Source organism: Pipra filicauda, unplaced genomic scaffold (genome assembly GCF_003945595.2).
Source record: "Pipra filicauda isolate LSUMZ 115617 unplaced genomic scaffold, ASM394559v2 scaffold4_size7858003_pilon, whole genome shotgun sequence".
Classification (NCBI taxonomy): domain Eukaryota; kingdom Metazoa; phylum Chordata; class Aves; order Passeriformes; family Pipridae; genus Pipra; species Pipra filicauda.
Window position 1 is genome coordinate 713,766 of NW_024104643.1, and position 27,811 is coordinate 741,576.

Here is a 27,811-nt window from a genome sequence, read left to right on the forward strand (position 1 = left end):
TTCTCCCCATTTGAAATCCAATGACATTGCCTTAGTGATGCATAATCAAGTCAAACCTGACTGCCTACATGGGTTTCACACACAGCACTGGAGAATGCAATACAGAGATGTTCAACCCTATGAACCCTTGGGTTCAGCAAAGCTAGTTTAGTTCAGCCTTAATAATGACAGACATCATACAGGTCTCATGCTCCATTCTAGTTAGTAACTCAGAACAGTGAGGAAGACTGAGGAATGTTCCCCTTCTGGCACGGCCAAACTGGATCTGGAGACAGGAGGCAGAGTTGCTGGACCCAAACTTATTCTGATCGCACAGACTTACCAAGTCCTTTCCTCTCTCGTAGCACATGAGATATCATTGACTGATAAAAAGAGCTGCTATCAAGACAATAGGAGGAATTGCAGTAATAGGCCTTAGTATTAATACTAATACTATTAATAATAGTATTAGTTTGGTCCAGGATTCTTGTATGTCATTACATATGGGACCTCAACCTGACATGATTTCAACAGTGCACCTCTAGTACTAACTGGCAGATAGCAGATGATGTCAGTGGGTATATCTAGTGGAGAGGATCCTGGACAGTAAAACTAAATGTATTACACTACTAAAGGTGAGTGAAATGCAAGTGCAGGAAGGGTGCTGGACAAGATCAGCATATGAAAGGCTTGCTCTCAGTGTATGAAATTTTCTAAGGAAAGAAAGGTGACGATAAAGATCAGTAGTACTTCCGCTTTTCCTCGGATGAATAATTTTAAGGATTGTGAGGATTCATTCCCCTACCATACAATCAGTGCTGTACCTTCACTGATTTTATTAGCTATTTTTTTTAGCTTCATGGCCGGACCTGCAGAAGTAGACTGAGCTATCTTTGAGTAACACAATATGTAATCAACCCCTTAGGGCAGATCCTCAATGCATCTAGGACAACTCAGTACATGAAGTGCATATACTGGCCAGGGTAAAGCCAAAGGAAGGCATTGTACAATAAAAAAAAAAAAAAGTATTACTGAAATCAAAGGACAAAGTTGGATTTAGAAGAAATAAGCAGAGTAGAATCAAGCCAGGACATGATTTTTCTCTGATAATTTCTCTCCCTCACCCTGCCACCTCACTCTCTGGCAAAGCAGGCGGCCTTGGTTAAGGATACTCTTACTGTCCTGTGCTTTTGAAGGGAACAGACCACAAGGACCATAAGCTGGTCCCTATGCCCACACCCTCACAGCAATTATCAGGAACAAACTGGCAACTGTCACTGTGCTCAGAGTCTCCAAGGGCTGCTCATAAAGCATGATTAACTATATGTCCCTGAAGGGAATTTGCTTGGCTAGGCAAAGCAATGCAACAAAATGTGGCTTCTTGTGCCAATGCAGGGAGATAGGAGCATCAAAAAGAACTTCAGTATGAAGCCCTTATGAGCTCATTGCAGCACTGACTGGGTGAGATAGCTCTGATCATCACGGAGGCACTAAGACAGACCTGGAGAAAAACTGGAGGTTCGTTGTTTGATGATAGCTGCTGATGTGACAGGAGTGCTGCTAAGGTGAGCCTTGTTCATCATCAGTGGCTGTGGAGAAAGCAGGGCAGAAGACTCCTATGACCTGTTGTTAATCCCAGCAGTATTTGTCTCTTTCTTTAAATAGTTTTTCTTCAAGAAGTTAGATATAAACTGTTGGCACTGCTGCAGTCATTACAGTGTGAAAAATTGAGAATTTGTTCTCTGGCCTGGAACAGAACATGGGTCAACTTGAAGGCAAAGCTGATGGCTTTGAATGTGATTGAAGAGGAAATTTACCAAATGGTGTCATCTGAGGGCTCTGAGCAGATGAGCAACAGCTTGTGTTGGATAATACCGTTAGTATAGAATCATAGAACAGTAGGAGTTGGAAGGGACCTTTATCTCACCAGGTTCTAATCCTCCGTCCTCATCTCCCCGTCATGGGCAGGGACACCTTCCACTAGACAAGGTTGCTCAAAGCCCCATCTAACCTGGCCTTGAACACTTCCAGGGATGGGGCAGCCACAGCTTCTCTGGGCAACCTCTGCCAGTGACTCACCACCTTCACAGTAAAGAATTTTTTCCCTATATCTACTTTAAACTTGCCCTCTTTCAGTTTGAAGCCATTCCCCCTTGTCCTATCACAACGTGCCCTTGTAAAAAGTCTCTCTCCAAGACAGTAGTATAGTGCCCAGAGGAAATGTTCCTCTGAATATTAAAAATAAGTTCTCCAAAAATCAGCCAAAAACTTAAATCTGCACATTTCAAGGTTTCCCTGAAGGCCTTCCATGAGGAAAATATGTCATTTAATTAGATTCTGAACCAACTCAGGCACATGTTCTCCATTAGTTAACTGCATTGAAGCAAGTAAGTTTGCCATAAGAGCAAAGATAGAATAGGCCCAGATGTTTGCAGGACTAGTCTTGCAGACTCTCCTGTCCAGGAACCAAGACTTCAAACTGCCTCTAGACAAGCAAGTTTACAAAAATACTGGGACTACACACAGTCGTATCAGCATCTGTATGCATCTAAAACCCACACATGACCTGAAGCTGGTTTTGCCTCTGGGATGCACAAGGAAATAGAGTAACTTGGCAAGTGAGCATGACTGCATTGCAGTGAGCAGATGTGATTTAATTGTTCACAATATCACACAGATCAGCTCTGATGTTGATTGGAGTTGGAAGGGACCCATCAGGATCATTGAGTCCAACTTCTGGCCCTGAGCAGGACATCCCAAGAGTCACACCATGTGCCTGAGAGTATCATCCAAATGCTTCTTGAACTCTGTCAGGCTTGGTGCTGTAACCACTTCCCTGGGGAGCCTGTTCCAGTGCTAACCACCCTCTAGGTTAAAAACCTTTCCCTCGTACCTAGCCTAAACCTCCCCTGACCCATATGCTTATACACACATCAACTTTAGAAGCAGCTTGCTTTTCTTCACTTCCCAATTAAAATGTGAAAATGCACTCTAGATCCCCAAAGGGCTTCTTAATCATATTTTAATTTTTATGGCTCAAAAAGGTACTTACATACTAAAATGAGTGGTAATTACAATAACTCCCTGCAATCAAAGTCCCACCCATTTTCAGACGCATAACATAATGTCACTGATCTCACATGAAAATTAACACAGGACTAACAGTTTCAGGAAATACAAGGCTGATAGACAATGTTATCTCTTGCACTATTCACGCTCCAAAATTAATTAGCTGTGGCAATTTTATGGAATTGTGGTTTGTTCTTGCCCTTTTTTTTTTTTTGGCTACACCTCTATACTTGACTATGTGTAACTATCACTATTAGTTCATCACCGATAATTCTAAAACTTTTAAAAATTACATGAACTGCTGTTTTACCATCCTTTAAATGTAAGCATCTATGTCATCATTCTGTATAGGGACATTTTGATGGAAACAATGAGAAACCCAGTGAAGCACAACCAGTAAACATATTCCTTTGGATAAGTCTACTCATTTCTTTTTTTCCTTTTTCACTCAAAAGCTTCTTGTTAAGAAATCACATTGATCAAAAAGCTCTATCCAAAATGTATACCATGGATATTTCATTATGCTGGTCTCTGAAGAAAACAGATCAATGCTTTTGTTCAGTTGTTCAAATAACTAAAAACACTGTGTGAATTCACTCATTATCAATAAGTTATCACTATAGGTACAGTGCTTGGAAGTGAAGCCTGAACTGGCATTAAACTAACTGAAGACGTCTGTGGCCTCACAGAGGATAACGTATACTTTTCTCAAAAGTCCTCAGTACTGACAAACTTAAAGTCAAGATCTAATCCTTAAAACAGTCAAAATAAGTAAAGTCATAGTAACAAAGGGAAATAGATTCAAGTTTCAGATTTCATGGGCATCCAAAGATGATCATAGATCTTAGCTTTTGTAGAAATTATTTTTAAAGGGGCTTGTATCGGGTCTGGCTGAGCTGGAGTTCATTTCCCCATAGCAGCCCTCACAGTGCTGTGCTTTGCATTGGTACCTAGAAGGGTGTTGATAACACACTGGTGTTTTGGCTGCTGCTAAGCACAGCATCAGCACTGTAACTTGCCCCAATCAAGGGCAAGATCCTGGGAGGGGACCCAAGCAGGCCGGCTGACCCAAACTGACCAAAGGGATATTCTACACCATATGATGTCAGGTCAGATATACAAGCTAAGGAAAGGAGCAGGAAGGGGAGGCGTTTGTTTCCAATGGCTGCCTGCTAAGGAACCATTACGCGTGCTGAAGCCCTGCTTCTCAGGAAGTGGTCGGACATCACTGCTGATGGGAAGTAGAGAATAAACCTTGTTATTTTTTCACTTCGCTTTCGAACGTGTAAGCTTTTGCTTTGCTTTTGCCTTACCCCAACTCATAAGTCATCTTTCATCTTATTCTCTCTCCCCTCTACAGCTGGAAAAGGGAGTGATAGAGCGGCTAGGGGGGCACCTGGCATCCAGTCAAGGCCAACCCACCATAAGACTACATAGACTTACAGGATTCTATAGACTATAGGTGGAAACTCACTGGACTGAGTGGACCCTCCACCTGTAGCCCAAGGAGAATTTTGGCAAAGCTTGAGCCTGTTCTCTCTGTTGTCAGCTGCAATTGAATCTTTAACAAAACTAGAAAGAAATAAATTATTTTCAAAGGCCAAATTGATTTCAGTATTTGGAAAAACAGTAATTGCACAATCTACCAAAAAGTAATCCATTACACAGTTATTAGAATGTAAAATGAGTCCTGTAGGGAAGTGCAGTACAGGGTAGTACAGCGGAAAAATACTGAACTATACACAGCTGTGCATCCACAGTAGGACTTTTCAGCTCACCTGAAATATTATTTGAGATGGCATGGCTCTCCTGGGACAAAATCTACTGTACTTGTAAGTAATGCATATAGTTCTCAGAAAGCACTAAATCACAATTCTCATGGGCAACCAACGCAGCACTCTGCCCAATAAACAAACTGCTGTTAAACCATCGAATTTCTGCCATGGAAATTCTGCAATCGAAGTTCTGCCATGGAAACTGCATGGAAAATAACCAATGGATTTTGTGAAAAATAGAAGGATTCTTTCCCCTTTACATGCAAAATGCCACTCAAAAAGCAAATCTGAATGATGACAAAAATCCTGTCTTCTGAGAATTCACAACACATATTACAACACTACTGCAATCTCTGTTTTTAGTTGTGCTGAAGTGCAGGGCACAAGTGAAACACAGAAAAGAGAAGAGGCTGAATGCATGTTCTGAATCTGTCCTAAGAAGTGAACTAAGGTCTTGAAAGTGCTCTGTACTCGGAATATTCTCTGAAATATACTAGAGTTTCACGCAGTGTGCAAACATGACCAAACTATGTTAAATTGTCGAATAACAGATGCAACTATCATCCTGCAAATTGAGTGTGTGACATTCCCCAGAGGGAATCAAGTCAATGCAAGAGCAGTGGAGCAACACATTGCATTTAACAAAATCAGCGTAAACATAATAAAATGTACCTATTTTGTAACCTCACTGTGAAATAAAGTAGCTGACCAGCAAACCTCCCAATGTAAGGCTGGATGTGAAAAATCCTGCAGCAAAGTGAAATTTCATGGGAAATGTAGGTAGCAACCCAAATGTTAAGCACCCAAGATGAAATTTAGCCCTGACAAGACATCTAGTCCAATGACTAATATTGAGAATATGGCTAAAAAGCATAAAACAGTGCTGTGTAACCCAAACACAGATTTAGCTTTGCCACCATGTTATGGCCTCTTGCCACAAACCTCGGTAGCCACTCTATCAGGGCTTCCACCTGTGTTAGGGATGGTTCTGGTACTGAAGCAAATACCTGCACTTACCACACTATTCCAGTCATGGGGCAGCATCTTAATTAACTGAAAAACTCAACATGACCCAGCAATTTGTGCTCATGGTCCTGAAGGCCAACCTTATCCAAGGCTGCAGCAAGAACTGTCGGAGTGAGTCCAGAGGAGTACCATGAAGATGATCAGAGGTCTGGAACACCTCTCCTATGAAGACAGGTTGAGAGCGTTGGGGCTGTTCTGTCTAGAGAATAAAAGGCTCTGGGGAGACCTTATAGGTCCTTTGATAAGGGGTGATTAAAATATAAAGTGGTGATAAAAGACTGTAGCCTTAGCTGCTTGCTAGAGTTAATTTTTAGATAGAATACTGTTAAATTAGAATAGGGCCTTGCTCACCTATGCTAACTTACAGACAAGATATGGTTAACTTTATAATGAGGATTCTAGCAGAAACAGAGGCCTTGGAGTTGTGATAAGGAGCTCTGAGGGAGACCTTGAAGACTGATAAAGGGGGGCTCTGAGAGAAGGAGACAAGATGAAACCAGTTTTGAGGTGAGTGGCCAGTGCCAGCTCAGCATTCCTTGCAAAGTTGAAAAGGTCAGAGCCAAGGAAGACATCTTAGTTCATCCAAAAGACCCTCAGTGAAGACCCCCAAGGGGCGTTCCAAGGTGGAGTTATAGATGTGGTCTATGTTAATGATTTCCCCTCCCAATTTTCAGGAATTTGCTGACCTAGCTCATGCATATGTAACATTGTATCACATAAAAGAAGCTGAACAAAGGCAATAGGTGTGCATGTTTGGCAAAATTATTCCCCATGCACCTGGCGCTGTAAATAAACATACCTTTGTGAGTTTTGGGGTTTATTTCCACAAGTCACCTTCCTGTACCTAAAACAGGCTGACAAGAAAGCTGGAGAGGGACTTTTCACAAGGGCATGTAGTGATACAACTTCAAACTGAAAGAGGGCAGTTTTAGTTTACATATTAGAAAAAATTTCTTCACTATGAGGGTAGTCAGAAACTGGAACAGGTTGCCCGGAGAAGTTGTGGATGCCCCATCCCTGGCCCATCCAAGGCCAGGTTAGACTGGGCTTTGAGCAACCTGGTCTAGCAGAAGATGACCCTCACCATGGGGGGTGGGTGGAACTAGATGATCTTTAAGGTCCTTTACAACACAAACCATTGTATGGTTCTATGAATTATGCCATGCAAAGCTTAGATGTGCTACTCTGGCAGCCAATGAGTGCATTCAGAGTTGTGCTGGGTTTTCCTATATTGCATTGCACCGTGCTGTGTAGAAATAATTCTCTGGCCCTTGTAGCACTAATTCTTGAGGGAAGCCAAAGGGTCATAAAAGTCATGAGAGCAATAGATCACATTCATTATCTCATCTAACCTCCTGAGTACCTCAGCCATTCTATTTTCTTCAGAATTTAGAACAAAACAAGCCATTTAGAAAAACCTCTGATTTTTGTTAAGATTTCAAGCAACCGTGAGTAATTGGTCCCTATGTTATCCTTATTGCTAAAATAGCACAGCTTACTCAAGGTTGCATTTGTTAAACTTCCAGTCATGGGATCACCTTATGTCACAAGACTACAAATTTAAAGACTATAAATCCCTCCACTATTATGCCTCTTCCTACACATAGTAATTAATTTCCTTCTTACCCTTTTCTTTGATTAACTTTGTCTGAGGTCCTTAAATCTCAAGTCAAAGCTGATTTTCTGTCTTAGAAGGCAAACATCAGATTTAGATACAGTATTCTGGCCAGTTGTTTTTATGGATGCTAAGTACACAAGAAAGATCATTTCCCTGTATGTATTTGCCATTCCTCATTTACATACTGAAGGACTGAATTAGCCCTTTTGGCAACAGCAAATCAAGAACTTACACTGAACCTGCTACAGAAGAACACCCCTCCTCAAAATAATCTCCAGTCCTGGAAGTAACTATTGCATTCCTCATCACTTACTTGCAGCAGCACTAAAACACATTATTTTTTAAAATCTAACAATTGAATCCAGCTATTTAGATAATTCTCACTAGTAATTTGGACAGTTTACTAGAGAACCATAGAATAATTTAGGTTTAAAAGGACCTGAAAAATGTCCAGTATAATCTCTTGCTCAAAGCCAGGCTACTGTCACAGTAGGAACAGGTTGCCCAGGTCCTTTCTCAGTCAAGTTCATTTCACAGCCTCTCTAGATGTCTTTCCACGTTTACCCACTTTCATGGTTATTTTTTTAATATATAATCTGTATTACCTAAAAGCATAGCCATGGAAGCCTTTACATCCACATTTTAGGTGTTTGAACAAAATACTGAATTTTGTTTAAAAATTTAGCCAGATAAAGTCAACAGGCATGTTACTAGCAATAGCCTTGTTCACTGGCACCTGACCACTGACTACTTGTTAGAGATATGTCAGTAAAGCAGTTTATAATCCACATAACAGATATAAAATCTGTTAATTCAGTCTAATTTCATTGGTTCAGTAAACAACATGTGATATTGAATTAAAAGCTCCAATACAGCCCAAGGAACCAACAAGAAGACTGAGAGTCAGACCAGTTGATTATGTCCAAAAAGATACACATTCTAAGACAGAAGGCTGGCTGGCACTCATTCTTTTTGACTGCTAACTTTTGCTATTAGAGTCCACTGTTTCTCCTGGGAGTTGGCAAAGCAAGAACTACTGCACGGCTCCCTGCCTCATTCCACCCCTTTCTCCAGTTGCCGAATTCAGCTGCACAACTTCTGCAATTTTTCCAGTTCAGCTGCTTAAAAGTATTCCTCAGTTGGGTCTTGAGAATTAACTATGCAGCTATGCCGATTAGAAAATGCTTAATTTCAGCAAATGCTGCTTTTCATCTTCCTTGAGTGCAGCTAATACTTCCATTCAAGTCTCTCATCCAAGTGCCAATTAGTCCTTGTGACACACAAAATCTGACCAATCGTAGATAAAAAAGGATAAACCCAGACAAAGCTTACTGCTTTCCACAGGCACCCTGCTCAAGCCCAAATATTGATTTTTCTAAAGTTCTACTTTTTTAAAAAGTTTATTGGCAGAAAAGTTACTCTGATAATAGTATTTTGCTTAAAAATGTCTGTTTGCAAGATGGCACTTTAATAAGGCAAGTCTGAGGGTTATGAATTTCTATATGGAAAGCAACTTGGTTGGCTAATTTACTCGGCATCTTGTTCTTAATATTATTTAAAGACACTTTTATATCTGTAATAAAGTTTTTTCAAGTGTCATAACAGTTTCAGTGTCGTTGCATTAGGTTGCTATAGCTCCAAATGTGTATTTCTTCTCCGTTTGGGACTAAAAATCCAATATATACTAACGTGACTACTTAAGAGGGGTTATCACACTTTATGTCAATCCAGTTGCTATGCAAGTATGTAAAATTCGCATAATAAAAATCCTTATGTTAATTTTGACTTCAAAAACTGTTTGTCAGGAACTGATTTCTCTCTGATATTTTAGTTAATTGAAATATTTTTTTGCCAAGATAACCAAACAGGCTACTGTTTACAGTTATTAATTAGAGAAATTTGTGTTGAATTCAGTTTATCAGAAGAAATAGGTGGTTCATATTTACATATATATTTTAAATTTTTCTAATTTTAAAACAAACAAATGTATTTTTAATCTGCTCTGAAAACTTTTAATGGCAAATTTTCCACAGCTTCCCTAATTATCTACAGTAGCGCTTAAATACCCTTGCAGCTAAAGCTTTTATTGATGTGCAACCTTGAACTGCTGCACTTTAGTTCTCTGTGGTATGTCAAAACTCAGTGGGTGAGGAGAACAACGCTACCTTTCCCTTTAGAGTGACACTCCACCCTATCCCAGTGCTCCTTAGGTAAACACAAGACCACAGGTGCTTCACAGGGCAATAGTTAAAGAGGACACCATTCTTCACTGAGTCATATATTTCTCTACACCACTGTCCACCCCAGAGAAAGCAGCAGAAACTCAGTGGGATTCTGCCACAGTGCCAGCCTTTCTCGGATGGCAGCTGACCACCTTCCTTTCTCTTCATGTGGACAAGGGTAGACAACCAGAAAGCTGCCGGCAAACCTCACAGAGCTCCAGAGTGAAATTCCACCTTTCGCGGATGGTCTTCTGTGGAAGTCTCCAGGCTCACACAAGCTACATTTACAAGAGGTGATGAGCCACCACGTGTCTGTGACCAACCTCGCGCTCTGCAAATGTGAGGACTCAGCCCCTGGCAGAGCAGAGTGCTGGGTGCGCTGGGTTTACTGAGCATGGCCGGCCGCACGCAGCACTTAGAAAAGAGGTGATGGCCGGACTGGTGATGAGGCCGACGTCTTGATCCATCCAAAAGGGCCGCTACATGGTATGTCCCTTAATCCGAGGCCCTGCACAGCGCCAGCTACCGCCTCTCCCGGCTCCGCACGCGGATTTCCCTCGCCCGCAGTCAGCCCTCGGAGCAGGGCTTCACCCGTGCACACGGCCCCCCGTGCCGCTGCCTAGAGCCCAGCCCTGGGACGGGCCTGCACGGGGCGGCGCGGCACAGCACAACGTGGGCCGGCACAGCCCAGCACAGCACGGCACGTCCCGCCCCGCCGCCCCCGGCCCAGGCGAGGCCGGGCCGCCAGATCCGGCCCCCGCCGGTCCTCCCCGCCCTGCGGCGCTGCGGAGCTGCCGCCTCGCCCTTCTCTCTCCCTCCGCCGACTGCTGCGGCATCCCCGGGGCCGCGGCACCGGCGACGACCCGGCCCCGCGCACAGCCCGGTCCGCTGCGGTGCCCGGTCTCTGCCCCGAGGCGAGCGCGGCGAGGCGGGGGCCACCCGCAGGGCCCGGTCCCGGTGGTGCAGAGATGCCGGCAGCCCGCGCCGGGCCCCGCCGGGCCGCCCTGCGCCCGCAGCATCGCGGCGGCCCGTGTGCCATGAGCCGCCCTCCCCTGGGCACCTTCTCCGCCCCGCTCGCCTCCTCCTCCCACGGAGCCACCCTCCTCCTCCGCCCCCTCTCCCTGCCAGCCTCCTCCCCGCCCTTCCCCGCACTCCACGCCGGTGCCGGAGCCGCGCGTCACTCGGGCTCCAGCCCCGCCGCAGACATGGCGACACTGACAGCAGTCCAGCCGCTCACGCTGGACAGAGGTAAGCGCGGCTGCCGCCGCTCACCGGCCGCCCCTGCCCGGGAGGCACCGCGGCACAGCGGCGGCTTTGCCCCCGCAGCCCCAGCGCGGCGGGCGCTGCCGCGGCAGCGCTCCGGCCCCGCGATGCCGGGGGTCGGCTGTGGCGGCGGGCAGCGGGGAGGCGCCTTCCCGCGGGGCTCAGGTGGGCGGCGGGAGAAGAGCTGACATGGAGGCAATAAAACTTTGTGCGGGCAGAGACCGGGGTAGGGCTGGCATCCCGCCGCCGGCAGCGCGGCGGTGGCGCGGGACGCGGCCAGCGCTCCGGTCCGGAGGCGCTCCTTGGTGCCGCTCTGCTGTCCCCGCCCTGCGGGGCTCCCCCGTCGGCGCCCCCGCCGTGGCTCGGCACCCAGGGCCCCGCGTCGCCACCCCTGCAGGTGGCTGGGCGGAGGATGCTCGGTGGTGGGGCAGCGCCGTTCGGCAGCGAGTCAGGAGCCCGAACCTCTCGACGGGAGCGTCGTTTGCCGGCAAAATGCCGCTTTTGGGGGGGCTTGCACGGGGGTGTAGGGTGTGCGAGGAAGAGATCGTGACTGCAAGTCCTCTGCTCGGCGACGGTAATGATGTTACCCTACGAAAGAGCGGCTCTGCATATCTCCGTAGACAGTTACTCGGTCTGGGTAGAGAGCGCGGGGGGTGCTTGGGTAGCCTTGAGCCCGTGTCAGTAACCTTATACAGGTAGTGTAAGAGGATGCCGAAATCTCGAAGTTATGTTACAATTCAACTTTTGCCTCCGGGCTGTAAAAATTGAACCTCTCCCCTGCAGTGGATTTGTCCCTGTAACAAGGCTTAGGAGAAACGTCATTAGGTTTCTGTGGGTTACAGAGAAGAGTAACTTACCATTCTGATTTTTTTTGCTCCTACCATTCCATTGGGTAGAGAGGTCCAACAGCTCCCAGTGCAGCATCCTGAATTGCAGCAGTATCCTTCCTCCTCACTTGCATCCAGAGGCTCCAAGAGGCACCCAGCCTCTAAAAATTTTGTACTCTCGAAAGCAAAATTGAGGTCAGTGACTTGGTGTTTTAAATGTTTGTGGGGGTTTTTTAGAGGACTAAGATGGGTTTTCAAAGTAAGAGAGGTTTTTTGCTGTAAATCCTGCACAAAAGAAATACAAACTCAGTTTCAAAATGATAAAGGAGAGGTAGGCACCTATTCTAGAACCCAACTGAGAGCAAAACAGCCCACAAAGTACTCTAAATACAGTTTTCTGGGCTTGAATTCCAGCATTAGTAGAAAGGGGGAATCTGAAGTTATTTTTACTGAAATAGCAAAGTGCTAGCCTGCGCTTTAAATTAAACTGCTCAGAAATCCACTGTGTAATCTACAGTTTCACCCTAATACTGTTTTCAGTAAGCAGGACAAATCTATTTTCTGGCAAAGGGTTGAACAGATGGCAATCCATTAGCAAACCTGGCTTTTCAAAGGAAATTATTGCTATTTCAGAATTATACACTCCTTTTCGTTACTAAACCTATGCTTTAAAAATTCCACAATACACAAAAATGCAAATTAGTCCAAATTTAAATATAAGCATCTGTTGTCTGTGTCCAGGACATGCCTAACCATTTGGCAGGGATGTCAGCATTACAGTCTCCTTGGTTGTCAGCCAGGGCTGATATTAGTTTGAGTGAGATAAAACATCACAGAATGATAGGATGTGATGTGCAAAACGAAAATACAGGCAAAAGGAAATAGATTTAAATACCGCACCTGGCTTGCAGAAGGCCCTTTTGTCAGAGGGATACACTTCATCACCTGTAACATGTTGCTGTTACATCAGCTGTAGAGGGTGGGCTGAAGCGAGTCCAGAAGCAACTAGTCCAAGCCCAGTGCTTCCAGATATTTCCGCTGTAGTCTTTCTTTCACAGCCACGGGAGAAGGAAAGTTATAGATGGTGAGATTTTCCAGATTCCTGTTACTTTTGTTAAAGCAGACAAGCTATGTTTACCATCACTGTGCTTTGCACAGCTCTGCTGTAATCAAGGCACAGCCCTTAAAAGTCTTGTATGCTCGTATCTGTTTTGCCATGTCCCACGCAGAGCTCAGCATAGTAAGAAAATAAGAGAGTGTTTCAGGAGAGGTGGTGTTGTTAGCCTTGTGGTGCTGGGGGAATTGCTGCTTCATGTCTATCCAGGACACGTTCTGCATTCCTCCTTGTTAAGGGCCACAGAAACGGTAAAACATCATAGGGATACATACATTAGAAATCTGAATTACCCTCTGACGTGGTCTCCTCCTGGACAAACCATATTCACTGTATTCTGCTACATAAATGGGAGCTTTCTTAAAGCCTGATGTAAATGGCATTCAAAACCCCTGGTAAAATGAATTGCCATTTAAAGGTGAAGGGCATGTTGTATATGAATGATTGAAAGCCAATTACATTCTGGAAGATTACTTCTGTCCAAAGCACAGGAATTAATTTCCTTAATTCCTATCATCATGTGCCTTTCTACCTGCACAAATGTGTGCAAGTTCCATTAGGGCTCTTTAATATGTAGAACAAGTTCACAAAATAATGGAAATTTTAATCACTTACAATTTAATCTCAAAGGCTTTTGCCTGATCTTTGTGTGGTGCTCTACTGGGAGGAGGGGAAGAAATCAGCAACTGTTTCGGGCAGGAAACATAAAGCAGTGCAAGCTATGAGTGGTACCATTTAGGGAAGGGTGGCCCCAAGCGTTGGGCAGCTTTGGGAGGGGAAAGTGCCTGCCTGCTGAGTACAGCGGCAAAATAAATCTTCCAACAGCCAAATAAGTCTTCTCCATAAGAAAGTGCACCCTTCCTACCTTTATTGCAAATGTCTTGCATCCTGAACTGATACCACCCCATCAGTAATCTCCGGTGTTCATCAAAAATATTCTGGGGGAGTATTTTTGGCCAATTCAACGCTTAAACCCTGAAGTTGTTGAGAGCTATATCTTATTCCAGGTTGAGACAGTTACATGTCTTTCATAAAATGATAAGTAAAAAAATGCAAAGTTGGGATTTTTTCTTTTTTTCTTTTTTTTTTTTTTTCATTTTATGTTCAGGGTTATGGATTTTTAAAACATTCCCAGCTTAATTTACCTCCATTCACTCCAATACAAAAGATAAATGTTTAAAAGCACCTATACAGTTGTTTTTAACTTCTTCCACGGGTATGTCTTTAGTAAGAATTTTGTTGACATTGTTTACAGACAGCCCTGGTTCAGTTAGTTGGCGTTTTTCCAACACTGATTATTTGTATTGGCATACTGCTCATCACATCTTGCTGCCTTTGCCTCTCTTCATAATGTCCTTTGTCTTCCACAGAGGTGTTGTGTCACCCTTCCCCATGACCGGCAGTTGCTGCCTTTGCCTTTATTATCCAGAGCCCCAGGTCTCCTTTGGATGCTGCCTTCTGTTGCCTTGCTCTTCTCAAAGCCCTGGTGCAGTTAACTCCATTGCTCTGTGCGTTGCCTGTAATCTTCATCCATTTTCACTGTTCAGCAACCCGATTTCCTCCTCTAATCCTCTGTTCTGCTGCCCTGTGACAGTCGGCACCTCACCAGCTTGATGTTGTCTCAGATGCTGCATACGCATCCAGCCACAGTGTTCTGCTTTTCTCCAAGTGCAGTGTCATCTACCCCAGCCAGCTTAGTCTCCTTATGGTTATCTGAGGACCTCCTGTGTATTCCTGTGTGCTGCAGGTACACGTTATAAGCAATGAGAAATTAAAGGAAGCTTGTGGGTGGGGTCACGTACAAGAGTGTGCTAGCACAGTCTGATGGAAGTATTGTCTACAAGTACCATTACACTCCCAGAAATAACATTAGGAGGCAATAGATTTCTGTGCTGCACTTGGCATACACTTTAGGAGTGGTCATATGGAGGCCTGCAAATTGAAGGAGACATCTTTCTAGCTATGCATTGTAGATTTTCCTATCTGAACTTCTTTATTTGGTCAAACATCTGGCAAATTTTTCATAAACCGTATTTTACTTCGAATTTTACTTGTGCTCTTCCTTTCAAGATGAAAATCTGCTTTGAAAGAAAACTGACCATGTATTTTCTCAGATTGCTGCAAAACTTCAGTCCCAGTTCCTCTGCATAGGATCATGAAAGTGGCAGCTTTAAAAGGGCACTTTTCAAAAGTCGTTCTTGTTTTTGAAGATATACAATTAGCCTGTGCAAAGACCATCTCGTGATTAAGAACAAGGGAATATCTTTTCATATGAAGCAGGACTTTCAACTGCCTTTTGTTAGTAATCCATGTCTTACTATGTTTTTCCCTATATAGGTACTATTCATGTCACTGATGGTTTCACTTCTTCATTTGACTGAGGATGAAAGAAGAAACTTGAATAGACTGAATATACAGTGCTGATATTTTAATCCCTGTGAAGTTTCATAACAAGGTCATATCTACTGGCTATTGACAACTAAATTTCTCTTGCTTTCAAATACATTCTTGGAAAATGGAAAGACTTCTTGCTGTTTGGCTGTAATGCGTAACTGAGTTCTGTTGGTTTTTATGAATTCAAGCAAATATTTTTCCAGTGGAGTGAGTGTCCCAAAACTTCCTGAAAATACTATATAAAGCACTGTGTTCAGTGACAATAAATAAGAGTATGAATGGGCTTGGAATTGCCATCAGCTTTTAGAGATATTAGACAGACTCTATCAGATGTGGTATCAGATGGTGCCTGACCAGTAATATACATAGGTACTTGCTAGAGTATTCCTCCTTCCTTCCTCCTCCTCTCTTCTTGTCATTTTTCTTCTGACTACATCATCACAGCCTACATAAATGGGGATTTTTTTCCCCATCTGTGCCCATATATATGTACACAACGAAAATTGTATCGAACATAAGTTGCAGTAGACTGTGCATCCATTATTGTAATGTGTACTATCTTGGAAAAAAACCCCAACATACTCATCAGGAAGAGAAAATCAGACTCATAAAGTGTGAAATACAGTCCTTGACGGGGGAGCAGATCTCTGTCACCCAGGGTGAAGCCCTGTGGAGCAGTGCTAAGTGATGTGCTGCTCCCTGCCTGGCTGCCTGTCTGTCATGGGGATGTCTTCTCTTGCTCTTCAGCCTAGCATGCTAAAATTGAAAAATACTTCTGCAAGTGCCGCACACTTTAAGTCTAACGTATCTCCACTTGATATGCCAACTGAGGATGTACAAATAACCAAATTAATTCTTCCAAGTAAAAGAAAGAAAAAGGACTGTCGTTTGTAGGGACAGGACGAAAGTGACAGTTCTAGTCACAGACTGAAATGCTTGGGTTTTTTACATCAGTGTATCAACATTTATTTGATTTTTAAATGCATTTTTATTAAAGGATGGAATAAGTTAAGCAGATGGAGAGAGTGGTTTGTGGGTGATGACTAGGACACTTTATGAAGATCTGTGTGTTTGAAGTTTTGGTTAGTTAAATGTAGTTCAGCTGTGCCACCTGGAACTCTGGAGCTGGAGTAGGAGCAAGTACCTGTCTACATGTCATCTCTGATGTTCATGAGTGGAGTAAAAATACACAGTTTTAAAAGCTAAATGCACATGTCCAGCTTAAATGTCTCTGGCAGTACGGTCCTCACTTGAAGAGGTGCTGGGGTACACGGCAGCATGGGAGCTCTGTGCCAGGTGAGATGTACCTGAGGCGGCTGGGCACCCACAGGAGCACATCCCTTTGTTTGGGCTCCCCCCCCGTCTTTCAGCCCAGAGTGATGCCCAGTGACAATGAGATTGAGAGAGACCTGCACCTGTATGCAGACACACGGAAGCATCTTTTACAAAACACACGGCAACTTTTAACATTGTCACCTTTGTGGAGTGTCGAGGGGGAATACCTTAAATTTCCAGTCAACTTTCCCTCAGAAACGTGTAACTGATAAGAAGACAGAATTGGAGAAGCGGGATGTGTGGTCAGGACAGGTTTGTGAGACACCTTTGAAAGAGTAACGAGGCTTGTGGCCAACCGATGGCTATGCAGGGACCTTGAGTTTGTCCTACTCTGTCAGGATGAAAATGTTCTTTAGACATGATAGCAGCAAATTAATCATTTTAATCTATCTGAATTTATCCTGCATAGAGCAAAATGGTAAGCTGAACTTGCCTGTCTGTGTCCTGCTTCTGACACCTCTAAGGGAACCTGCTCCTTCAGCTGAGTGAAGGGGATAGAGGCTATGACAGGCCCCTGCACAGGTGCAGGATTCACCATTTGCATCAAGTTGGTGATTAGAAAGCACAAGGGATCGTATTTTTGTATATTGTAAATGTTTATTCTCTATTTGCATATAATATTGAAAAAGAAGAATTTGTTTTCTAAATAACATCCCTGTACTAGATCCTACAAACTTCAGTTTCACACTGATGTCTGAGAGACATTTGTGTAACTATAGAAAAAAAAATTCGTCTCTAGATGTAACTGTAAATAAACAATTTTCTTAATTCTGTCCTATTACTTGGTTTGGACTTCTCTGATGTTACCAGAAAGAAAGATTTTTAAAAGCTGTGACAAGCTAAGTCATCAGCTTTATGCAGAGGATAATTTCGCTGTTTCAGGACACGTATGTGCCCGTCTCTCTTTAACAGAGATGACCCTCATGCAAGCGCAAAAAATATAAGTACGAGTTTTTGTCTGACCCGTGTTATTAAATACAAAATACTGTTCCTGTAGGTAGTGCAATAGAATTCGACATATGAATTAGGTAAAACTATCAATTTCAATTGCTCACTAGAAGCACAAATAATGAGAAGTTTAGGATTTAAGGGAAATCAAGTTAAGGCAGATGGTGTTTTGAGAAGCACATAACTGTAAATTTGTGAGTCTACCTTCTATCACATGCAGTTAATTTGTTTCACATGATGCATTTTTGCAAAAGTACTATTTACTAATGTGCTATGAACTGTACATATATGTATAAATCCAGGCTTTTTCAAAGTTAATCTCAGTCATCTTAATCTTATTTTGAGATATTTACTGGAGAGCCAGCCTCTGAATGAGAAACATTCAATTATTAATTCTCTATTCCGATGAGAAAATTTGATTAATAAATACTCATTTACATATAATAACAATGTTTTCCTAAGTGTGTAAACCACAAGCTTGGGTCTTAGATATGTTAAATACAGAGGGAGATGTATGTACATATTTGAGAACTTGTATTACCAGGGTCCAAAACAGAGAGGTTAAATAAATGTCAGATTTCTCAAATGCAACTCAGCTAAGCTGCCAAGAAATGCACACAGCTTCTCATAATATGTTGTTACCCTACTGCTACTTTACTAATAATTGTAAGAAAAAAAGAGATGAAAAAATCTTAATCGGAGAGATTGAAGAGATTGGAGAATGATTCTTTATTGTTTAAAAGACGGAACAGTGAAGTATCCATGAATACATAGAGCATCAAAGCATTGATTTTGTTTCTTTACAAACAAGGATAATTGTATAAGGAAGAGTATTGCCAAAGAGGCTCTTAATTTATTTCTCCTGAACAACAGTTGTATTTTTACTAGTTCTTTTCAATAAAAGCCCATGTTTAATCACTAACCCTTTACACCCTCTTTAATTTTCTATTTCAGACATGTTTTCTGAAAAAGTAAATCTCCTGGACCTTAAGGTATCAATTCCCCTACAATCAGTTAAGCATTGGGGAAGAATGTACTTGAAACAGATTAGGTGGATAATTATGGCCATCAGCAGCAGTCTAAGCCCTCAGAAATTTATATATCATCATCTCCACTTTTCAATAGATTTGGCAGCAGTGTTTTTGTGAATCAGTACTTACTGAATCAACACAGGAGCAAAAGAATAATATAGCTGTTCTTTGTTATACAGAGACAGGCCAGAGAAACTTGAAGAGGGCATGATGGCTTTAAAATCTATGAAGCAGCCTTTGGAAAAAGGGGTAGTTGTACGTCTGATCCCCTCTGTAGCCTGATAGTCTTGTAACCTGACAGTGATAGCTATAAGTCACTACTAATTTATACAGTACCTTTTGCATCCTAATGGTACAACCATGTCAAAGTGTGTGCCACTCATATCTTAGGTAGACACCTTGAAAAATCAAGCTGCAACCTGAGAAGAGTTCCAATACTGCTGTTCCAATTCTCAGGATCGTTCAACATGTAGGACGCCAAGCAACAGAACTGCGAAGGTGACAGTGAGCTCTCTGTTTCTCACAGGGGTTTTCTGTTTCAAGGTTTTGTTCGTAACTTGCTGCAGCAATTCAATAGTCACAGTTTTCTTCAAAGATCATACTTTTTTCAAATTTGAAAGCTAACAGTGGTCAGTTGTTGAAATCTGCCAACAGTGTGTCTGTACTGCCTTGTTTTGTGGGCATTTATTAACAAAGGATTTTATTTATATTGCTTTCTTCTAGTTGTTGTAGCTTTTCAGCTACACACTTCCAAAGAACAAGTTTTTTTCCTTTCCTGAGAAATGACTAGTATGTAGCCAGGTACCAGAGGGATTCAGTCCGCAAAAAGCAATATCCTCAAATCCACTAAAATTTAAGAGAGAATATTAAGTCTCTTCTCATTACCTGAACCTACAGGTAAAGTGTTTGCTATGTGTACATAATGACTATGTTGCATCCATTGTTTTGCACAAATGACATCTTTTCACTGTTGTCTCATCAGACTCTCAAGCCAGCTAGAAAAACAGAAGATAAAATTGTGATCCAAGACTTCAAGTGACAGTTTGTATTGTCACTATGTGCGCTTGCCGGTTGCCCACGGCCATCTTTCTCATCTTTCTGGTAATAACATAAAAAGATTTAAGACTAAGATTAGCTGGAGAGATAATAACTGAGGGGAGGCAGCAGGAGAGTCTAGTAATGACATGCAAACAGAGAAAAAAGTGAGAGTTACTGCTTTGGCTTGAACATAGTGCCTGTTGTGAAGGAGAATTAGCATCCCTAAGTTAACCCTACCTCCTTTTGCGAGACACCTGTTGGGGCCTTTTTTCCCCCTCTTCCTGTCTTCTTACCTGCCAACAAAAATATCTGCGATGCAGAATAAAAACACACGCTGGAAGTAGCAGTGAGGAAAGGCATGAGTTTGCCCATATGGCCAATAGTTTTGTTTTGTGATGCTTACATAGGGTGTATAAATACTTGCTTTTGCTTAGGCAAGGGAGCAAGAGAATGGATTTTAGCTAAGAGAAAAGCATGTTGTTTTTTATTCTGTTTTTCTTTGTTCAGGCAACATTATTCCTGGTAATTATTTCTGTTTTCTGCCTCTAGCTTAGTCAAATTTTCAATTCCTTCACTGATTTTGATTTTTTTCTTTATATACTTGTGGTTTAAAACACCAAAGTAAGTATTCTGTCTAAGTAGAGTCTTTGGGTTATATTAGTATATCAGCCCTTTCTTTTTCTTTTAATCTGGGATCAGAACCTCTAAAGTATTTACATTTCCAGTTCCAGCCAAGTGTCCAAAGTGCTTTTGTCTAGTGTTTAAAGGAGCTTCACTCCAGCATGGTGAACGGTGTCAGCTGAGGAAGCCAGGTCTTTTCATCATACTGAATTTCTCAGGGAATTATAGCTTTGCTTCAAAGGATTTTCTTCTTGTTATTTCATAGTTTTAAGAAGTCAGACAGAACACTGTCCTGTGTAGGCAGATAACCGCTTTAAACACATGCGATCTCTCCTTTTTAAAAAAATGCTTTCAGAAAGACTGAGAATTTAAATAACACAAAGTCTGAAACTACAAAATACCCTACTTGCTTCAGGAAGCAAGGGTTAATTAATATATACTTATATATTCCTTACATAAATAATACTTATTTGAACACAATATAAACTTTAAAAAACCTGTGGTCTTTTGGTAACATATTTGTAGCCACCTGTACCTAATCAAAAAGAAAGGATCAAAATCATGTCTCATCTGTTCTATTCAGCAGTGAATAGCTAACTATAAATCCTAGTTATGATTACAAAGAGCAGATATGATTAAGCAATATAAAGTCAAAACTACACAGAAAGGAAAGGGAAAAAAAAAGGAATTTTACCTTCCCTTCCCTTTTCTCTAGAGGTAATTCAGGTGAAAAATCTTGACATTCTGTTTTAAGTACTGTGTGAGAAAATACCATAGTTTTCAATGCTCTTCTATATCCATTTTCAGCTTTATGTTTTGATCTTTTCACTTTAAGGATCATTTCATATCTTGTTTTCACACTGATGCTATGTTCAATACCTTCTATACAAAACAGTGGGTACTGTCAAATGTAAAGGGCTGGTGTAGCTGTAGTTTCATCTTTCTCACAGATGGCAAAATCTTCTAGTAAAAATTTCAAACTCATATTTATGCACCTTCTCATCCTGATTGCTTTAGAAATTGCAATGAAACTAATAATTTGGAAGAACAAAAATCATACCAGTGTTTAAAAATTATTTGGTTTTAAGGTTAATTTTAAATGCTTATCTTTGAAAATTCTAATTGCATTATTGCTCTTCAATAATGGCTTGAATTAAGCCAGTGAAATTCGTCTTATTGAATCAATCCTGAATTACCCATTAGTTCAGTCTTTACTGTTTTGTGATTTATTGTTATTTCTCTAAAAATCAGCACTGAAAATATGTCAGTACCAAACCACTTTCTCTAAGTATCTGTGGAACTCGTAATAGTTTTAGGTACTCTGTAGATCAATCTCACACATGCACGAGAAAACAAAATCTGAAATTGCCGACAAAGACGTTCCTTTGATTTACATCAGTCATATGAGGGCTCAAGGAAAAAACTGGACTAGCTTTATCTGTGTACAGTAATGAATATGCTAAGAAAATTGACCCAAGTAAAGCAAATATAGTTCTCCCAGTTGGCCTTCATGGTAGGTTGAGGCTATGGTAATCCCTAGCTGAGGGTAAGAACAGAAATCACTTGTTAAAACTTAGTAGAGTAAGAAGGGGGTTGAGATTACTTAAGACATTGTAGACATTGTGAGGTTCAGAGGACACAGGAGCATATTTTTTCATTTAAGGAAACCTTTTGAATGTTGAATGAGCTAAGCAGAGTATTCGGGAGCAGTATGCCTGAAATGTCAGTATTTCAGTGTTTGAAGAGAGCACTGAGGAGTGTTGGTGGTGTTGAGGATGCTGGATGGAGGGGTCTCAACACAGTTTGCTGTCTATATTTGGATCACAGGTAGCACTGCTTTCTCTGCAAATAAACTGTGTCCTTTCTATAAGTTATTTTGCAAAATGTCTCAGACCATTGCTGTCATGTTCAGGTGTGGCTGCCAAAGCTGCTGGGAAGACTCATGGTATATAACACTGCCTTGGGGTGTGCAGCAGTTGGATCATAGGCTCTGTGTCTGAGAAATGGAGTGAAGCAGAGAACTTGAACGCCTGTGATGTGCTTGAGAAGCTAGAGCCAAACAGAATCTAAGTGCGGCTCAAACATATCGAAACATGTAGACCAAAACGAGGTCTGATGAGTAGCCAAAGAAAATGAGCCTGTCCCAGGCATTGGGGAATGTATGCAGAAACCCACGGGGATGTGCCGTTAATGGCATTTAGGGCAGTCATCTCACATCAGGCAAAATGAGAGAGACAGACATACACTCAGTTATCTCTCATGATTTCTTGATTTTTCTCATACATCAAGAAGAAAAAGAAATCCATAAAATCATTAGTTAAGGCATTTTAAAAAGCTTTAACTTAAAAGTGCATTGACCTCCCTTGTAATGACACTGTTCTTGTCAAATGTAACTCTTCTGAGGTATGACGTCTCCTGGACCACACGGAGATGAATTTGCATGACTCATTCACAGTATATCTGGACAGTAAGAGTGAGCTTCATCATACTGTAGATGTCTGATATGTAGGATGCAGTCATTTACATCTGAGGTAATTTATCTAGTCTCCCTTTATGGTCAACAAAGGGACCAGACGCTCCCAGAGTATGATTCATTCCATCTAAAATAGGTCAGATGAATCAAAGCCTCAAAGTGTCTGTTTTTCCGTGTTAACTGTAACAGCAGTGTAGGGTGAGTTGCTAAGCTGTTGATGTCTACATCAGAAGTGTGGCAGCTTGAAACCCTCACCACAAGATAAATCATGAGAGCTCTGTATGGTTGTTCTTTGTTATACTTGTTTGTGTATTCGTTGTAATGTTTAACCACAGGAGTGTAAAGTGACAGTGCATTAAATCTGTAAATGCTACCCATATCAACTAAACTAGAGTATGAAAGCAGTGGTAGTATTATTCTTGCTATGAATAATTTGAATAGACCTCACAGATGCATACTATAAAGTGTTGAATAACATTGCTGTTTTTTAACAGCTTGGCTCCTTGCTCCCTACACATCAAGTGTGATTTACCATGGTGAAGCACACCTTTATGCTTACTGATTAGCATGAAATTTTGGGCAAGATAATTATATCAATTTAAATGGGAAAAAAGGCTGCTCTTTCCTTCAACGTTTCTGAACTCTTCAGATTAGATTAAATAAATATATTCAATTAATGGAAGGGCTTCTGAATTTTGAGAGAACACTGTGCTGATAGTAAGGAACCAAACAGATGAATGGAAGCATATTGGACTATCTGGTATTTGATACCAGAGTAAGACTTGCCATGTTGTACAAAGCAGTGGCTGACAGCAGAGCTCTAGTAATACAGAACATTTTCCAGAGATATACACTGAAATATTTCCGAAGCTGGTGCTTTAACCGTGAAGCCATATAAATAGTTTGATACAATGTAGTAGGGCTGCTGACTATGAATTATGAATTAACTTTTGGTTAAGAATTTTGGTTTCTGAACCATTGATTACCTGCTGTCATTTGATAATGTTTGGAGACGATTGCTAAGTATAATAAAGCATCCTGTGTAGGCTTGGAGAATTATGATAAAAAGTTGACAAAATAACATTAAGAATTCTGGATTGTATTCTCATGAGTTTAAAGGAATAACTAAACCTCAATGCAAGTATTGGAGGAATGAAAAACTACTGACAATTATAAGGACTTGTTATGTCATACAGATTCTTCACCTTCAAGAAGAATTAAAGGTCTTCAAGCACAACGGAACGGAGCTTGAAAACTTCCAGGCTTATTATTCGGTAATGCCATGGTGAAGCTAGCAAATATTTTAGAGACTTACTGAGTGTCCTTGCTGTCAATCTGTAGTGATGTTTTATTCTTTGAGGTATCAAAGGATGGTGTTTATGCATCACATTTACTTTTCTTAGTAACTAGCATAGTAATACAGTGAAAGTCTCCAGAATTAACAGGAATGAGGCATAGAAAGACCCTCAGAAGATGAGAAACCTCTTCTCTGATATCTTGATAGTAAACAAGTGGTCACTGTATTTTGGCTTTGGGAACAACCCAACAACTTAATTCTAGAGTACTTACCAGAGTAAAGAAACACTGTGTTTCTGAGTGATTACTATTTGAACCCAAACTGATATTGCATGGCTTTGTAGCTTACTATTTAACTATCTAATAGTCTCTTAAGTCAGAGGATAATATATTTGTTTTAAGGACTGCAGACCAATTCACTCATAGACTAGCACAAGAAGGGAAGGTTAGACACTTACCTTGGTATACATAGAATAGTTTTCACATTTTGCAGTATAAATCATGCATGTGCATTCTTTTTCAAGAGTCACTCTGGTATTAAATGGGGCACATTTAGCATGCTAAAATCATTTGCTACATTTTTCCTAATAGCTTTCAACCTGACTAAACTGAAACAAACATAAACCCTGCACAAAATCTACCAGAGTGAAACCACAGGCTAAACAATTTTCAGAGAATGCTGGAGGCTGGTCTAGGCAATTTTAATGGTAATATGAAAGAGCACCAAGTTCAGACCAGCCAAGATTAGTTCTGTGGATTCATAATTTGCCGTCGAGTTGTAAAAGCTGTATTGGAAAAAGCATTTGCTTTTTAAAACATCTAGCAGATAAAACATCAGTCTGCAGTGTTCGTTGCTAGCTGTTTGAACAAGAGCCAGCAAGTGAAAACAATATGTAACAGAACAAAGTGATAACTAAGCCAGTTGACCTTTTTTTCTTTTTAAACTGCCTTGTGCTATATATCTATGTATACATGATGTATACAGTGTTCCACTTGTACTGCAGTATGTTATCTTGCTACTTGAACGTCCTAGTGATTCTTCTCAGGGTTTGTATAGTAATCTTCTGCTTGTGTCCTGCTAGCAGTGCAAATGAAGCATCATTCAAGTGAAAATAGAGAAAGAACACTTGAAATGAAGATATTTTTCTGAGAGTCACGCTTTTCTTCTGATGAGTGCACTTGATAAAATATGTTCCACCTACCCGCAGCCTCCTACCTTCTCTGTGTTCCACTGATAACATGACCCACCACACTGAGACAGTATTATTTCCTGAAAGGCTGTAGGCAAGCATGATGATGAGAAGAAAAAAGAGAAACGAATGTTAAACAGAATGAGAGAGAGAGGAATTGTGCATATCTATGAGGAAATCAGAAAAAAGGAGATAATTAAAAAAGGTGGAGTGCGAGTTGGCTATGATTAGGGGGGAAATACGTGCATATTCCTTTTAAAAAGTATGCATCATAGAATACAGAGGAACAGTTCTACCCACATCATCAGTCAATTCCTATCAATTTGTGGGATATGAATGGGGGAAATGAAGATAAATTTCAATGACATTAGCGCGAGTTTCATTTTAGTATAATGGCGTCCATATTTTAGAAAATGTTTGAGAGTAGGCAAAACAATCGTTTTCAAAAGTTGAGTTAAATATCTTTGCTTAAAGAAAGGACAAAAGAAATACACAAAAATAAAAAGCGAGGGTATTTCCTTTGTGTAGAACTTAACTAATTTTAACATAATTCCAGGGACTTTTTTAACATATATCTATATAAATACACACACACTCTTCTCAGCAATTTGCCCTTTCCACAAGTATGTAAGAAAATGGTATCTAAGCAAAAATCCTTGGTGATAACACCGACAAGCAAAGCTAGTTAGATTTATAATCAGAGGACAATTTGAGACAGGAAAATTATCCTAACAGTATATATCAAAACATATGACAATTCTGATTGACTTCAACAGGGGTGGATTCCCTGCTATGTGCTTGGAAATAATGTAACTTGGAAGTCTTCCTCATTGCCAGTCATATCACTTCTTTGAGCAAACAGTCTAGTTTTAGCTGGAGCTCAACTTGAGAGAGCCATTGGCAAAAAGCCTATGCAGCAAAAAGCCTATGCATCACTTAAGTTCTTGTGCACTGATAAATTTCACTTTTTAACCTGTCCAAAAGCAATTGTTCATTCAAGTCTCCCCTTCAAAGTTATTAATGGAAGGAAATACAGCCTATTTCATGAGGTCCTATTTTATACACTCATGTTAATACATTTTTAGTCTGCTCAAAGTCTTCTGTTTTATGCCAACTGTTGTATTTTGTTTATGACAAAGTATCAGCTGATAACAAACATCTTTGGCCCTGAACACATGCTTCATTTTCTTTCTGTAATTTATATATTATTCTACAATATCTCTACTGTGAGCAATATCCCACAGGCTAAACTGAGCAAGTTATGGACCTAATGGTGATAAGAGAAAGAAGACTGTTTATTGTAAACAGATAGGTGAATAAAAAGCAGGGTGTTGGGCATCAGCATTCATGTATTTTAGCATGGTGGATGAATTTATAAGTGTGAAATCAGAGTGCTCTTGGGATATTCTGCTTTTTTTTTACCTCCAGTCACTTCTTAGTCAGAAAGTTAAGTAATCTAGTATTGGCTAATGACAACTTAGTGCCCAGTTTTGCCTGTGAGACTACATACTAAGCACCCATGCCAGACTTTTCAACCGGAATATGAATTTATCATTTGTATTGTAACACTCATCACTTTAGAAGTGATTAATTATCATCTAGAGTCTGGCCCACATCCTAGGGAAATACTTAGACCTGTAATTAACTGTTATAGATGATAAATGAACATAAAGCTTTTTATGTTTCACTCTAATCAGTACAGATTTTTCATTGAATACAGTTTAGTTCAGGACCATAGCAAATTTGGGGTGATTCACAGAATTTTCAGGTGTGGTGATGAAAATTAAAAAACCTGCAAAATAGCAACCAATCGGACATCTCTGGTACTATCTTTGACAAGTATAGCTGGTGAGAGGCAAAGACAGTTCAAAATTTACCTGAACTAGCACTGGATAAGACCCCAGATTTGTCACCCCAGACCCCAGATTTATCATCGTGTATCACATAAATTGTGGAGACATTATCTGATCTATTATGGTGGGATGTTGAAACTCTTTCAGAATAAATCATCCAGTTACTTTGTGCTGTCTGACATACCAGTTTGCACCAACTGGTACTAATAACTGGGGAGTGTGAGTTTAGTATTTAACTAAAGGAAAGTCTTGTGTGGCAGATACAGACTTTAAAAGAAAAATTCCAAGGCAAATGATTCAATAGCTTTGTTAAAAAATCCCTTAACCTTATTATTACTGAGAACATAAAAAATCATGTTAGGTTTTCATACTAGGTTTCCAACTTAAACAATTCTGTGATTCTATGATATTTCATTTAATGTTTTACCATTCTTTTTCAATCCACTGAGATGGTTCTTGCTGAAAAGTGTACTTACCTCTTCTTTAATCTTAAAACCATCCTCTTTGATGTGTTATGTCCCATCAGTCATATTCTTCTCTCTAGAATCTAATTTTTTTCTTGATTTCCATGGCCTTATTATTTTCTAGATCTCCTTTTAGCTTTCTCATCATCACTTCAGTAAGTGCTTTAGAGGGGTTGTTGTTGATATACCTGTGATCTAGTAACATGGACTGGATACCCAATAGCAGTTGAAGCACTGCTTAGAGCAAAAGCTCAGATGCAATCTTTTAACACGAG

The 27,811-nt window shown here is 40.9% G+C and overlaps 1 protein-coding gene across 2 annotated transcripts in view; it reads left to right on the forward strand.

The window, feature by feature from the left end:
• The first annotated feature begins 10,458 nt into the window (after positions 1-10,458).
• LIN7A (lin-7 homolog A, crumbs cell polarity complex component) overlaps positions 10,459-27,811 on the forward strand; it is a 50,227-nt gene continuing 32,874 nt past the window's right edge. Inside the window, exon 1 of one of the 2 annotated variants that reach the window (XM_027747807.2) lies at positions 10,459-10,937. In XM_027747807.2, coding sequence (XP_027603608.2) covers positions 10,658-10,937 — 280 coding nt within the window. In that variant the 5' untranslated portion in view covers positions 10,459-10,657. The remainder of the gene's footprint in view (positions 10,938-27,811) is intronic. The other variant, XM_027747808.2, reaches the window with a different exon arrangement.